The sequence below is a fragment of the Coregonus lavaretus genome, assembly GCF_964263955.1.
Source record: "Coregonus lavaretus genome assembly, chromosome: 15".
NCBI lineage: Eukaryota > Metazoa > Chordata > Actinopteri > Salmoniformes > Salmonidae > Coregonus > Coregonus lavaretus.
Window position 1 is genome coordinate 12,216,072 of NC_140002.1, and position 16,301 is coordinate 12,232,372.

Sequence of the window (16,301 nt, forward strand, 5' to 3'; positions counted from 1 at the left end):
CCTCAAAAAGAAGCACATTAAGGTCCTGGAATCTGGAGTCTGGAGTCTCCAGACCTTAATCCCATAGAAAATCTGTGGAGGGAGCTGAAGGTTCGAGTTGACAAACGTCAGGCTCGAAACCTTAATGACTTGGAGAAGATCTGCAAAGAGGAGTGGGACAAAATCCCTCCTGAGATGTGTGCAAACCTGGTGGCCAACTACAAGAAACGTCTGACCTCTGTGATTGCCAACAAGGGTTTTGCCACCAAGTACTAAGTCATGTTTTGCAGAGGGGTCAAATACTAATTTCCCTCATTAAAATGCAAATCAATTTATAACATTTTTGACATGCCTTTTTCTGGATTTTTTTGTTGTTATTCTGTCTCCCACTGTTCAAATAAACCTACCATTAAAATTATAGACTGATCATGTCTTTGTCAGTGGGCAAACGTACAAAATCAGCAGGGGATCAAATACATTTTTCCCCTCACTGTATGTCATAATATCAGGGTTCAGATGGACCTGCAAACGGTATTGTTAGGTGATCTGAAAAACCACGATCAGTCAATGGGAAATATCATTATACTCTTGGGTAAAGTATTTATTTTTAGGGCAATATCGGTAGAAATGTTATAAATAAGGAAGTTCAGGACCCTCATAAGACATCATAGTAAAATGGAGGGATGTATATTACTTCCCTGGGAAAGATGGGTTCATCTTTGGATATCGGGGGGTTGGAGTTAAGATCAGAATGAATAGTGGATTGGCCACAGAGGGTGAAAATCCAGCACTTGAAGAAAGAGTAAATTAGGAATATATGTATTATTTAACTACAGGTACCGTAGATGTGAGCGAATATAGCTGTAAGTTGCAGTAGAAGTATTGTTGTCTGTTAGTTTACTCCAATCAGGGTAGGATGGTGAAAAAAAAATTAGATACAACAATGTTTAAATGGTAACTGCTGCAAAGTGTGAGCAAGTGACTGAATGGTTTTGGAGGAGATTTAACCTGTACCTGGACAAAGGCGTAGTACCATATCGAGTGGATGTTCCAGTAGAAGCCGAGGCCAAACAGACACGTGAAGAGACCACTGAGAAGCATCCCGATGGTCAGGTAGTAGCGCAGGGGCACGCGCTCTCCAAATATCCCACTGTCAAACCACACAACACATAATCTGGTCAACTCCTTGTAGTGAGTTTTAACACACATGCAAGCACACACACAAAACACAAACAAATAATTCATTCTGCCTACCTGAAAAACATGCCAATGGCATAAGCAACCAGGAAGGAGTTGTCGACGGCTCCAAACAGTGTCTGGTAGTTCTCCTGGTCTGGACAGAACAAGATGACACAGAAAATATCCAAATGAAATCTGCTGTCCCATTCTACTGACATGGTATGCTTTCAATATATTCGTTTTGGAAGCACTCATAAAGACTTTGGAAGAATTTCTATTCCTTCTTAAAATTAACAATGAACTCGAATCAAGCAGAGGACTCACCAAAGGGTGCCCAGTCACACCAGGTTTCATTGTCAGTTCCATTGAGGTTTGGCGGCCGAATGAGGCTGGAACAATTTCTGTGCAGCTGACTCTGTACATGCATGGGGCAATAACCAGAGATTACACACAAGGAAACAAAACACTCAGCCTTCAAGACAACCTGCATAAAGACGGCAAATAACTAAACGTCTCGAAAGAAAAACAGCAACTATGAAATCACTTTCTCACAAACTATACTGAACAAAAACATAAATGCAACAATTTCAAAGATTTGACTGAGTTACAGTTCATATAAGGAAATCAGTCATTTGAAATAAATAAATTAGGCCCAAATCTATGGATTTCACATGACTGGGCATAGGCCCACCCACTTGGGAGACTGGCCCACCCACTTGGGAGCCAGGCCCAGCCAGTCAGAATACGTTTTTTCCCCTCAAAAGGGCAGACAGAAATACTCCTAGGTTTCATCAGCTGTCCGGGTGGCTGGTCTCAGACTATCCCACAGGTGAAGAAGCCGGATGCGGAGGTCCTGGGCTGGCATGGTTAAACGTGGTCTGCGGTTGTGAGGCCGGTTGGATGTACTGACAAATTCTCTAAAACAACGTTGGAGGCGGCTTATGGTAGAGAAATTAACATTCAATTTTCTGGCAACAGCTCTGGTGGACATTCCTGCAGTCTGCATGCTCCCTCAAAACTTGAAACATCTGTGGCATTGTGTTGTGTGGCAAAACTGCACATTTTAGAGTGGCCTTTTATTGACCCCAGCACAAGGTGCACCTGTGAAATGATCATGCTGTTTAATCAGCTTCTTGATATGCCACACCTGTCAGGTGGATGGATTATCTTGGCAAAGGAGAAATGCTCACTAACAGGGATGTAAACAAATTTGTGCTCAACATTTTAAGAGAAATAAGCTTTTTATGCATCTGGAACATTTCTGGGATCTTTTATTTCAGCTCATGAAACATGGTACCAACACTTTACATGTTGCTTTTATATTTTTGTTCAGTATATATTGCTAATTATTGTAGTGCGGCTCAAGTGGTCTAGGGCGTTTGTGGCCTAGAACACCTAGAGATGTTACAATATAAAGCTGAACAGTGTGGCCTTAAATTACAATAATGTTTAATACAGGTTTATGGAGTCAGTGTATTACCTTGACGATGCTGATGGGTTTCCGGGAGAGATGGTAGCTGGTATAGAAGAGGAAGGTGAGGAAGAGGGTGAAACCTCGGTACCTGGACAGAGAGAGTAGAAGAGCTCATTCTAATGTTATCCAAAGCAAATACCATGCCATGAACTTCGTCCTCTTTGTAAGTCAAAGCACACCCTCTCCAGTTTTTAGGACAGTCTCTTTCACATGGTCTAGACTAGAGGTCTCCAGGGCTTGGGTATTATGGGATGTTAGTATCATAGGACCAGGAGGGAGGGAGGGAGAGGGGAGAGAGATAGAGAGGCAGGCTTCAAACTACCATCCTGGAGAGGGTTCTGAAGAGAACACAAAACCATCGCTCACATGGGCTCACATGGCCTTGTCTGTACAGTACACATAAGCTTGTTTTTTTTTGTGGGAACCTGACATGGAAACAAAACAGGGTATTCAGAAGAGTTCTTCAGTGCTGGGAGCAGTACAGGGACCTAGCTACCTCATAACACTAGGTGCACACTGCACATGAAGGCAGCTAGTTACAACCCACACACAGTGCACACTCTGTATTGACTTTACATTTCCTGGAGTGGAAAGGCAGGTTTTACCACAGTTAGATTCAGTTAACACCTCACTTAGAACCTGGTGTAACCTCCTCATCCTCAGGCTAACTGCACACAACACATAGGATGCGTCCTTGACCAGAGAGCTATTCGTTAAAAGTGGTACACTACATAGGGAATAGGGTGCCAATTCAGACACAACCATTCAGGAGGAAGTGTAGTGCCTGAGACTAAACCTGCTGTGACCTTTAAACCTTTGAGCATACTGTATCAGTGACAGCAATAATGCAGAACGCTTTGTTGATTGCAGAATTGTTATAGAAATCCAACAGCCTTCCAAATCCAACAGCCTTCACCTAGGATGTTTGCATGTAAAATGCTTGTCAGTCTGATTGCCTATGCTTCTTTTTGCAAAATACATCTTTGAATATGGGGTTAACTATACCTAATTAAACACTCAAATTAAATCTAGACGTGACTAATTCCTAACATTCTACCCATCTTAGAATGTCAGTAATGCATAGATAGAATGACACCAAATCTCTCGCCAATCATTGACGTCTAGCTGATTAGGGACAAAACCGCCGTTTCCCCTCCCCCATCATCAACGTACATACTGTATAATGCAATACATTTAGTTTTGTTTACATAAAGGGTGTCACAATATAATTCAAAGATAGTGTCAACTTACCAGCTCTCTCTTGAGAAGGACGTGATAAGTCTAATGCCGGGAGCCAAAGAAGACCTCATCTTTGGTGGAGTAGCCTAGATAACTTCGTAAAACGTGTTAAAACCGCTTACAATTTTCTCTCAGACATGGCTTCAAAAGTTATATCGTGCGCCTTCTATACATCCAATTGATGAATTTTTATCTGTTAAAAAACTAGGACTACAAAAAATCTCTAAAACTAGCTAAAAACAAACTTAAACGATAACGTTACATGGGACAGCTTCTTTTCTCACAGGATCTAGCTTGATATTTTTTCCTCTTTGATTAAAAACACACCGATTTTTATTTGTATTTATTTAAATGTATTAATTTAAAATATAAAGAATAAAAACACTCCGAGCACTGATCAAAACAGTTTCAGTCGTTTGGCTATTCCTACTTCATGATGATGGGGGTGAATCTCCGCAAACAATGAATTCTCATCGATTTCCATACTTGCTCGAGTCCGCTGATAGCGTTATAAAAGCCGGTTCTTATAAATACTCTATGCACTTCTCTACCGTGTCACATGGAAATGTGTACATATGTTAACAGATTGTGTCCATAATAGTTTGAAGGCAGTCCTTCCCTAATGTTTTCCAAGCTCAGGCCAGACGCCGCACCAAAATCTATATTCCGAAGTGTGTAGACATGTGATTCCCGTGTCTGACGTCACGGCATTAAAGGAGTGACAAATGAGTTCGTTTTACATGGCCCGGTGCTATGGGGGCGCGGAGTTTGTACATTTCAGACCGTTCTATTGTACCTGAAATGTAATCTCTACTCACCCGGGGCACCGGGCCATGAGAAAACAATCTCGTTCATTAACTCTTCAAGTAGCAGAGAAGTACGGTTTGTCTTCTGTGAAATGTGGCATAGCCTACCTACAGCAGAAAATGAAAATACATATGTATTTTTGAAAAGTAAATATTGCTATTTTTATGCATTCTCTAAAATTACAAATTGAAACGTTTCTAGGGTCATGTTGGGGGCTTTACACACTGCTGAGCCAAACAAAGCTATACCAAGCTTGGTTACGCATCAACCATAGGTTCGAATCCCCAAGCCGGCACGGTGGAAAAATCAGCCGTTCTGCTCTTGAGCAAGGCAGTTAACCCCCCCAACAACACCTGCACCCCGGGCGCGGATGACATGGATGTCGATTTCAGAGGGGGTTGGGTTGAATGCATAAGGCACATTTCGGTTGAACGCATTCAGTTGTACAACTGACTAAATATCCCCTTTCCCCGGAAGTGCTGAAAAGGTCAGTGTGAAAATAAAATAGTATTTATAACAGTTTGTGAAAAGGCTATTGAAAAGTTACTGATGTACAAACACCTTGAGGGTGGTCATGATGAGTCTCATGATTACAGAGTTTATGAACTGTGTTACATTGACAGTGAGAGTGGAAAAACACGCACCAGAATTTCAAATAAAGCGTTGAGAAAACCTTTAATTATTAGGTGTCTTAACCATCAAATTATAACTACACACATGCAATTTGTTAAAAAGCAGAAAAATGTGTGCACTCTTTAATAGTAATAGTTTATGGTAAGGTGCTCTCGTTTCCCAGGCTTAGTTGTGGCATTGACGTTAACCTCGTTTTAATTTTCCAAAATGGATGCCAAGTCAATAAAGGTTATTTTCTGGTAAGAGTGCCTTGGAGTTTTTGGGAAGTATTCAGACCCCTTGACCTTTTCCACATTTTGTTACTTTACAGCCTGATTCTAAAATGTATTACATAATTTTTTCCCTCACCAATCTACACACAATGACAAAGCGAAAAAACAGTCTTTTTGACATTTTTGCAAATGTATTACAAATAAAAAACTGAAATACCTTATTAACATAAGTATTCAGACCCTTTGCTATGAGACTCGAAATTGAGCTCAGGTGCATTCTGTTTCCATTGAGCATCCTTGAGATGCTTCTACAACTTGATTGGAGTCCACCCGTGGTCAATTAAATTGATTGGACATGATTTGGAAAGGCACACACCTGTTTATATAAGGTCCCACAGAGCAAAAACCAAGCCATGAAGTCGAAGGGATTGTCCATAGAGATATGAGACAGGATTGTGTCGAGGCACAGATCTGGGGAAGGGTACAAAAACATGTCTGCAGCATTGATGGTCCCCAAGAACACAGTGGCCTCCATCATTCTTAAATGGAAGAAGTTTTGACCCACCAAGATTCTTCCTAGAGCTGGCCGCCCGGCCAAACTGAGCAATCGGGGGAGAAGGGCCTTGGTCAGGGAGGTGACCAAGAACCCGATGGTCACTCTGACCGAGCTTCAGAGTTCCTCTGTGGAGATGGGAGAACCGTCCAGAAGGACAACCATCTCTGCAGCACTCCACCAATCAGGCCTTTATGTTAGAGTGGCCAGACGGAAGCCACTCCTCAGTAAAAGGCACATGACAGCCAGCTTGGAGTTTGCCAAAAGGCACCTAAAGGACTCTCAGACCATGAGAAACAAGATGATCTGGTCTGATGAAACCAAGATTGAACTCTGGCCAGAATGCCAAGCGTCACATCTAGAGGAAACCCGGCACCATCCCTACGGTGAAGCATCATGCTGTGGGAATGTTTTTCAGCGGCAGGGACTGGGAGACTAGTCAGGATCGAGGGAAAGATTGATGGAGCAAAGTACAGAGAGATCCTTGATGAAAACCTGCTCCAGAGCGCTCAGGACCTCAGACTGGGGCTAAGGTTCACCTGCCAACAGGACAACGACCCTAAGCACACAGCCAAGACAACGCAGGAGTGGCTTCGGACAAGTCTCTGAATGTCCTTGAGTGGCCCAGCCAGAGCCCGGATTTGAACCCGATCGAACATCTCTGGAGAGACCTGAAAATAGCTGTGCAGTGACGCTCCCCATCCAACCTGACAGAGCTTGACAGGATCTGCAGAGAAGAATGGGAGAAACTCCCCAAATAAAGGTGTGCCAAGCTTGTAGCGTCATACCCAAGAAGACTCAAGGCTGGAATCGCTGCCAAAGGTGCTTCAACAAAGTACAGAGTAAAGGGTCTGAATACTTATATTATGTAAATGTGATATTTCTGTTTTTATTTTTTGTAAAAATGTCTAAGAAAACAGTTTTTGCTTTATTATGGGGTATTGAGTGAATATTGATGAGGGGGAGTTTTTTTTTTTTTTTTAATCAATTTTAGAATAAGGCTGTAAGGTAACACAATGTGGAAAAAGTCAAGGGGTCTGAATACTTTCCGAATGCACTGTATCCTACAAGTTTAGCTTCTCATTTTTCATGAATAAACATGAGCATTTTTATCATGTAGGAAGGCCTTTTACATTCATTCAGTTTTGGTGAACACAAACAAATAAATTCACTCATCTTACTGCGTGCGATAGGAAACAGTGACAAATCACCCTAACAATGCAATGAGTAACAGATTAATAATACCTTGATATAAAAAAAAAATACTAATTTTAAACCAGCTGACAACATTTTCAGCCCACACTTTTTCCATAGGAATGGAATAATATATACTGTAATAAGAAGGATTAGGATACTACCATGATTACGCCCACTGCTGCATCCAAAATACATTATAGGACTAAAAAACACCACTGAAGCATCATCCCGAGGTTCAAAAGATAAAATGTCAGGTTTTTAAATCAGCAATTTTTCAGCAATTAAGGACAGAGTAAAACCAAGTGTACATCTTTGACATAGTTAAAGACAGATAATTAAAATAAAACCATACAAAATAAATTACATCACGTTTCAAGGAATAACAACTGATAAGTATCCAAGAGTGAGAGACGGCAAGGTTTGATTCAAAATCAATAGCATGACAAAATGACATGTTTAAAGGTCATTATTGATTTTAAAAAACAAAGAGGGCTGAAATTCAAATGTACTCTTTTTTTTTGCTCCTGTGCGAGGCGGCTAACTTCCTGTGAGCTGTGGTTTCCTTCCTGGGTGAAAGGGCGTGCATGGAGGCGATCTGGCGAGCCGAGGCCCGCTGGTGAGTGGAGTGGCTGCCGTCCTTGAGATCACAGCTCAACAGCGCAGACTGCAGAGCCTGGACATAGGCTGGATGAAAGACAAACAGAATCATGAACACATCCATCCCATTCATAGCACATCATACTGAACCTCAGGGTCGAGTTCATCAGGGACCAAACGTAGGAAAACGGACTGAAAAATGGACTTGCCCAATAAGAAACCCTCATTTTATCATTTTCGGTTGCAATGTTTAAAAATATATATATATATATATATTGCGTGCCCTAATGAACACGACGCAGGTAAACTAGAATAGGGAAAATAGGAAAGAATCAAAATGAGGAAAATATGGAAGGAAGTTGATACTTTGAATGAACAGGTTAGGTTACTATAAATGGGTAACTGATAAACGTCAGTAGGTTCATGTTGAGGGACCTTGACATAGTTGCGTAATAATTGATGAACATATTCTATGTGGAAATGATACATACTCTACATGGTAAACATACATCAAGGGTGCAAGTCACCTATCTTGGCTTGCAGCAGGTCAAATAATTACCATACTGTTCTTTTGGAGGTAGCCTATTGGCTTGTGGTTGAGACATGTGGTGCCGTTTGTACCTTTAGGGTTGTTGTAGAAGACACAGTTGTTTGCGCAGGTGTCAGGATGGGAGTCCCAGAAACTGTCTCCGCAGCAACAGAGAGGAGGGAGCTCTGTATTCTCCAGAGCTATCCTCTCCTTCATCTGAGCTCTCAGAGCCTCGATGTACCTGCCACAGGACACAATACAATCTGTATTGTTCCATTTTCTGTCAAAGTACCCAACCTGTCACATAATAACACACACAACACAGGCTGGGACACAGGGCCTTATTCTCTAGGTTCACCAACACAAACACATTTAGGGCCGGTTACCTGGACCCAGATTATTCCTGGACTAAAAAGTACTTTAAATGGATATTAAACATTCAGCATGATTTCTAGTCTAGGAGTAGGGTCAGGAGTAGGCTAGAATCTAGATGTATGTGTTTTCTAAAGTATCAAAAAATTGTTTGCCATGATTATCACGAGCAAACATCAGAATTCAATTTTTTACACTGGTATTTCTAGAAAGAATAACGTCTTTCATATTTCCCAATGTGACTTTTGGAGGAGTAGTGCACTCAAGTAGTGTTGCTCAAGGACAAAAAAATAATATATTGGCAGAATATTTGGCAGAAGATAGAATAAAGGGACAGATACTGTACAATTATCAAAAACCTTCTGGGCTGTATCTAGCCCATTTAATTTCAGATTGTATTGATTAATAAAGTTACCTTGTGGCTTCTTTATCTTTCTTTCCTCTCTCTTTCTTCTCTAACACCTCTGCCCTCTCCTCTTCCTCAAGTCTCAGTCGCTCCAGAATTAGAAATTCCCTCTCAGCCATTTCCAGTCTATCCTCCTCCAGCTGCTGCAGTCTCTCCAGCTTCCTCTCCTCTTCCAACCTCTTCTGTTCCTTTTCTGCTTTTATCCTACAGTGGAAAAAGAAATTCAGACAAAACTTCATTAAAATGTGTGCTTATTTAGCAATTGGATGTAATGCCACTATCTACATTGTTCCACATAAAAAAAATAAAAAAATTATATTGTAGAGACCATGTTGAAGGAGTATGAATGTATATATGAATCAGGGTTGGGTTTAATTCCATTTAAATAAAGTCAATTCAACAAGTACACAGATTCAAATTGGAAAAACTAAGGAAATCTAGAATTTCTGTTTAATATCTGAATTGACTGCATTGAAATGAGATGTACCCCTACCCTGATATGAACTCAACATTTGACAGCACCGATTACTAAAAGTGACATGTTTTGAAAACCACATATGGCTCAAACAGGAAGAGAGTATATCCAGAAGAGGAAATAAATGCGTTAATTGTGGTTGTGCCGAGTCACCTTCCGATTCTCCTCAGGTGCTTCCTGTGTCTCTGATGCTCCTTGACTTGTTCTCTCTCAATGTCCATGACTAGGCGCCGGTACATCAGAAACTGAGACTGACGCTACAAACAAACATTGTTAGAGTTAAGGTAAAGTTGTTTTATGGTGTCAAGGGGTATAATTTTATAAAATGTGCATATTAATGCATTGGAAGCAAAGACCAAAGTTTTAAGCAAATACACTACATGGCCAAAAGTATGTGGACGCCTGTTCGACGAACATCTCATTCCAAAATCATGGGCATTAATATGGAGTTGGTCCCCCCCTTGCTGCTATAACAGCCTCCACTCTTCTGGGAAGGCTTTCCACTAGATGTTGGAATATTGCTGTGGGTTACTTGCTTCCATTCAGCCACAAGAGCATTGGTGAGGTCGGGCACTGATGTTGAGCGATTAGGCCTGGCTCGCAGTCGGCGTTCTAATTCATCCCAAAGGTCAGGGCTCTGTGCAGGCCAGTCAAGTTCTTCCACATAGATCTCAACAAACCATTTCTGTTTGGACCTCGCTTTGTGCAGGGGGGCATTGTCACGCTGAAACAGGGAAGGGCCTTCCCCAAATTGTTGCCACAAAGTTGGAAGCACAGAATCGTCTAGAATGTCATTGTATGCTGTAGCGTTAACATTTCCCTCCACCGGAACTAAGGGGCCTAGACCAAACCATGAAAAACAACCCCAGACAATTATTTCTCCTCCACCAAATTTTACAGTTGGCACTATGCATTCGGGCAGGTAACGTTCTCCTGGCTCCTAGACGTTTCCACTTCACAATAACATTACTTACAGTTGACCGGGCAGCTTTAGCAGGGCTGACTTGTTGGAAAGGTGGCATCCAAACAACAGCCAATGTTTGTCTATGGAGATTGCATGGCAGTGTGCTCGATTTTATACACTTGTCAGCAACGGGTGTGGCTGAAATAGCTGAATCAATTAATTTGAAGGGGTGTCCATATACTTTTGGCCATGTAGTGTATTTTACTAAATGCTAACTAGTTGAAAGTGTGTCTTGAAAATATGTTGTACTTTTTGGCCTGAAAATACACTAAGCCACCGTACTGCATGAATCATTGTGTTTCATACAGTATTAGTTAATCTCTAAAGGGGGGATTTGGTGGAGGGCTGTGTGTAAATATGGTCAGTGATAAAAGTTATTTGATAGCCATCCAAGAAGGGGTGTATATTCATAAACACTAAAACCCTATAATATAGTTCTAACTGGCCTTAATCACCTGTCTCTTCAGTTCCTCCTGGTCTTCTTGGGGCCACAGCACTTGAGTAGCTCTATGGTCAGTACTAAACTCATTACTATGACCTGCAGGATAAGGCTCACTAAAGAGCCTCGGACACACCTGCAACACACACGGGTGTGAAATATTGATTATTAGCTGTCACAGTAGATGCGTTTTGGCCTTCAAGCAGTCTTTTTCAGAAAAGTTGGGTGACTCCTGGACAAAGGCACCCAAAGACTCATTTACAGAACTTAGTAAGAGTTGAGCACCTCTCGTTGTGCATTATGAAAGATTAAACCTTTAGGGTAGCTTAGTTGGAGTTACAAAGGAAACTATATAGATTGATAAACAAACAACTTGCTATAGCCTGACTAAAGGAATGTTAGGATAAGGATGTGAGTCACAGGACTATTGACTGTGTGGGGTTTGGGGAAATGGGAGTGTTTGGAAATTGGAGAAGTGTTAAAAAGAGAACACTTGTGGTGACCGACCGGATTGTTGTCAAAGGTGACAGTCTTGCTCCTGTGACCCTCGTGAGGATCAAAGTTCTGAAGAGGGGAGTCGTGTTGCCCAATCAAAGGAATATCTTCCTCCTTCTCCTCTTCTTCTTCTTCTTCATGATCCTCCTCTTCTGCTTCCTCTTCTCTTGTCACCCGAGATACAGGTTTCTGTTTTGAGTTAGAAAGCATAAAATGTCTTACAGTAAATACAGTATTCCTGCAATTGAGAGTTCCAAATTATAAAGTTATATCCAAAGAAACATCAATATTTTACCCTGCATAGGGCAATGTCCCCAATCACTGCCCTGGAGCATTGGGATATTTATTTTTTTAGACCAGAGGAAAGAGTTCCTCCTACTGGCCCTCCAATACTACTCCCAGCAGCATCTGGTCTCCCATCCAAGGACAGACCAGGACAAACCCTGCTTAGCTTCAGAGGCAAGCCAGCAGTGGGATGCAGGGTGGTATGCTGCTGGCCAAATATATAGAGGTAGAATAAATTCATTCTAATTCTATGGTTATCTGACATTTTTGTAATAACTGACTTTGGCCAGTTAGAAAGGGGCAGTATAAACAAACTCACATCTCTGGTAGGAGACACCTTCCATATTCCCCCAGGGAGCTCTGACATCACTTCTCCGTCTCGGACCGTCTGACAGGCTGCCAGTCTGTGCCTGACCTGCCTCATGACTTTGCTGAGCTGAAATACCAAAACCAACCCGTATGATTACCTATTTTATCTATAGAGCTAATGACAGAAGTAATGGCAATTTCACTGACTTAATATGAGCAGAATGGCTTCAACATCTGTGTAAATAATCCATTGACATTATTGAGGATAAACAGGTAGGTAGCCTAGGTCTATATAGCTGCATTTACACAAGCAGCCCAATTGTGATCTTTTGCCCAATTACAGACAAAGGATCTGATTGGTCAAAAGACCAATTAGTGGCAAAAATATCAGAATTGGGATGCCTGTGTAAATGCAGCCTTTGTTGCAGAGCTCAATGATGGATATAGGCTGTGTTTACACAGGCTGCCAATTCTAATCTTTTACCCAAAAGATCTGATCTGATTGGTCAGAAGACCGGTGTAAACGCAGCCGTGGACATACGTTAGATATAGATTCGAATCATTAACAATATCCACTCAGTGCTTGTGTGTGGCTTCATTCAATGTTTTTATAACAACAGATAAAAAACAAATACTACTTGCTTTTCCTTTACTGTAACAAGCACAGATTATGCAAGGCTACTGGTATTTAGAAGTTTTTTTATGTTCTTGCAATGACCGAGATATGTGGATGTTTTTCTTACATCCATTGAATCCATGGCATAGAATGACTAACATGTAAATGTCAATGTAGATCATCACAGATAAGTTTAGCCACCTGATGCGTTTGCTGATCTGTCCTGTTTTCTCTGTTGCTGCTCTCATGGCCCTGTGGTCGGACCCAGCGAGAGTTGGGGCTGCAGATGGCTAGCTCTCGCTGTGGGGAGTAGGGGAACGGATTCTTCGTGGGGGTCAACCTCTGCGCTGCATCGCTGGACTGCTGGAGCACTCTCCCCTCACGCTCCACCTGTAAAGAGAAACAACGCAGGCTCTTGATAGAGGTGGTGCTCATTTACCCATAGTCAATGTCATTTGGAAAACAAGATAACTGTATTCCTGCCATTTGTAAGGCTTTGTTGTTTTTATGTTTTTTTTAAATGATGTTGGCGTACTAACTGTGCTCCATCATGAACAGCAATTGTAATAAAATATGTCCATTATCCACATAATATAGGCTAGTCACCGTCTCGCATGACTTCTGAAGCTGCCGCCTCTTGAGGATTTGAGCCTGTTGTGCCACGCGGCGGCGCACTTCTTCCTGAAACCGGCGAAGACTATCCTCTTTCTCCCGTTGCATCTCCACCTGTAGCTCCTCAGTTAGCAGGGCACGAACCTGGCTCATACGAGAGAATAAGTCAACAGGTAAATATGCTAACTAGCTACCTATTCAAGTAGAATAATTTATGTACGGCTACACTTACAGTTGGATGCTCATCCTCCTGGTAGTCTTGTCCACTCTCCACCCAGGCGCCAACAGGTGCAACTGCTTGATTCCTCTCGGCCAATACATTATTTCGATGACCATGTTTGCTTTGAGCATGTACTGTTATCCCACTAATTGAAACTTTGGTTGTGCCCTTTACTTTAAGATTTATAGGGGCCATGTTGCTAGCCAGATTGCTAGCTATCCAGGCAACGTTTGTTAACTTCTGAGTTAACGTTAGCTAGCTACTTCTTCAACCAACCTAATACGTTTCACGATCTGCAACAGCGTTGAAATGAGTATTAAATGTCCGGAGGCCTATAAATCATTTGCGAGTATTACATCTGTGAACATAACCTTTCTGAATTATTCAAGTGTGTTTGGCTTCTCAACTGCCACAGTAGACGCTTGTTGTTGTTGTTGGTGACGTATTAACAGTGCGACCATTTTGGCTCCCCACACTTAATTTATATTGGTTCCTTCTAGAGAATCTGCGATCTGAATGGTCGTACCAGATGTCAATCAAAATTTAGTTTGACTCAACCATGCACAGTCCAGCCTGCTCCAAACTTCCTCTCTGCTCAGAAGCACCCAAGGCATAAAAGTGAGTTGATAAAATTATATTTAGGCTGTTAGAATCTGTTAAACAGATGTATTCAACCTCCCCCTGTGTATTTCCTGTCCTCCACGATTAAAAGAGGAGCAATTATTTGATACATGGTAATAAAGTAGCAATAAGTGGTGGACAGTATACTGCCGTTACGACTAAAGGCCAAGCTTTTATTTAGGTTATAAACCACTGACAAAGCTTGCACACAGACACACACATCGCTGTCCTGGTTCTCGTCTGCACCGCTGAGTCCACGGATCGAGTCCACCTTCTCACCCTCTACATTGGCCGGCTACCGTGGTGCGATAATTCCCAGGCCTTTGTTGGAAGTGTGCTGCTGTCGCAGCTGCCTATTTTGTGTGAATACACTTTTCCAAGAGAGTAGGAATGTAAGCGGTGTATGTGCCAGGACCCGAGGCCCGGCTTTTGTGGAACAGGTCGTGACCATAGACGCTCTGCTCTGCACTACAGGCCCCCTCTTCAGCTGTTGTTACTCTCTACACTGGTCAGCTACAATTGCATTACAGAAACCTAATGTCAAACTCTTCTCAGGTAGCTGAATCAAGCTGGATTGGCTTGAAATACATTTGCAGATAAATTGCTAATTTCCATCTATGGAAATAGGCGGTTTGATTTAGGCCCACTGAAAAGTCCAAGTACACAGTGACATAGTTTTCTCATGAGAAAACATAGTAACAACACGTAATTGTTATCCAGGCATGTAATAATCTGTCCCTGTTCTGTGGACAAATTGTGTAATGTCTCTACTCCAACGTATACATTAATGTATATATTGGGATAGGCAGATGAATCACTTTCTTTCTTCTCCATGCCTCAACTACACAGCTGTAGTGGTCACTGAACAGGCGTACTATTGTCCTATGACTGTGAATCAGCAAACAAATTCTCTGTGTGTGTGTGAGAACAGAATGAGGAGCATTTGACAAAAATTAACAAATTACATGAAGCTTGTACTGTACTGTGTTGAAAGTATGTCCCCTCTGTTTTATTGCAGGGCACAAACATTCTCTGTGGAGAGAGAAGAAGAGATTACATTGATGTCGACAACGATGGGTGCAGCCTACCACGGTCTGAAGAAGTCCCACATAAGCTAATGTTAAGGAAGTCACACTGCTTGCTTAGCGAGTACCGTTTCCTCCTGATTCGGCTCATACCAAGGCTCAAACCCAGCACCTCTGCCTCGCTAACACCCCTGACCACCCTCCAGAAGCATCTTACCCTGTTGCGCCACCAAAAAGCTAGCTATTCGGCAGCACCAGTAGAGACATTTCAGGCTGAGGAGTGAGTTTCACAGATCGCCATCTGCTACATTCACCCCCCAAACCCATTCCACAGCGACCCCAGCATTGAGCTGAGCACAACTGATGATCCGGAACACAGCACCATTGTAAAAGACGTCACGCTGCTTGCTTAGCGATTACCGCTTCCTCCTGATTCATTCATACCGAGGCTCGAACCCAGGACCTCTGCCTCGACACGTAACCGCCCTCCTGAAGCGTCTTATACAGTTGCGCCACTGAAAAAGTTGCTATTCAGCAGCGCAAGTGGAGACTCTTCAAGCTGAGGAGTGAGTTTTACAGATTGCCATCTGCTACACTAACTTGTTTTTCCAAAATAAATAGCAAAATTGCATGCTCACATGAAGATGCAAACTGACAATATTGAGGATAAAGTGTTTGAAACATTCAAAGATTCACTGAAGTTTAACTTTGAGTGAAACAAATGTATAAATGACAACCAATATTTCCTCCTCATCATGCCTTTAATAAACATCTCTACTGATATGTACAATGTATCGTTTGATTTTCTTAAAAATTCGATGAATCTATACAAAGGAAAAACATTTAATGGTTATTCAGCTATGATACAAAATAAAACAGAAAATTATTAGTTAAATAACAAACATCCACACAATACAAAATGTACCAACATATGAAGAAATTGGTATCTTTAAAGAGAGGTTTTCTACATTATACAATTTAACAGGTCTTAAAGAATAGGACATAATAGAATGGAAGAAAAAATAGTAGGCTAACTAACGTGTCATAACTTAAAACCTAAAAC

General features: G+C 41.7%; 2 protein-coding genes across 3 annotated transcripts in view; both read right to left on the reverse strand.

Moving 5' to 3' along the window:
- The window catches only part of LOC311142445 (glucose-6-phosphate exchanger SLC37A2-like), a gene marked incomplete at its 3' end in the record, with an annotated part of 32,202 nt that extends 27,679 nt beyond the window's left edge, over nucleotides 1–4,523 (reverse strand). For both annotated transcript variants that reach the window (XM_084178091.1, XM_084178092.1), the window contains exons 1-5: nucleotides 3,884–4,523; nucleotides 2,639–2,720; nucleotides 1,483–1,573; nucleotides 1,234–1,312; nucleotides 994–1,129 (exon numbers count right to left, since the gene is read on the reverse strand). In XM_084178091.1, the coding sequence (XP_084034217.1) occupies nucleotides 994–1,129; nucleotides 1,234–1,312; nucleotides 1,483–1,573; nucleotides 2,639–2,720; nucleotides 3,884–3,942 (447 nt within the window). In that variant the 5' untranslated portion in view covers nucleotides 3,943–4,523. The remainder of the gene's footprint in view (nucleotides 1–993; nucleotides 1,130–1,233; nucleotides 1,313–1,482; nucleotides 1,574–2,638; nucleotides 2,721–3,883) is intronic.
- An 830-nt stretch (nucleotides 4,524–5,353) lies between these two features.
- Nucleotides 5,354–14,045, reverse strand: LOC311142444 (uncharacterized protein). Its single transcript, XM_084178090.1, has 10 exons — nucleotides 13,605–14,045; nucleotides 13,367–13,516; nucleotides 12,962–13,150; nucleotides 12,155–12,271; nucleotides 11,563–11,739; nucleotides 11,072–11,191; nucleotides 9,806–9,909; nucleotides 9,187–9,381; nucleotides 8,492–8,640; nucleotides 5,354–7,957 (listed from the first exon to the last, which is right to left on the reverse strand). The coding sequence occupies exons 1-10, from the start codon at nucleotides 13,785–13,787 to the stop codon at nucleotides 7,773–7,775; spliced, it is 1,569 nt and encodes a 522-aa protein (XP_084034216.1). The 5' UTR covers nucleotides 13,788–14,045; the 3' UTR covers nucleotides 5,354–7,772.
- Nucleotides 14,046–16,301: the final 2,256 nt, after the last annotated feature.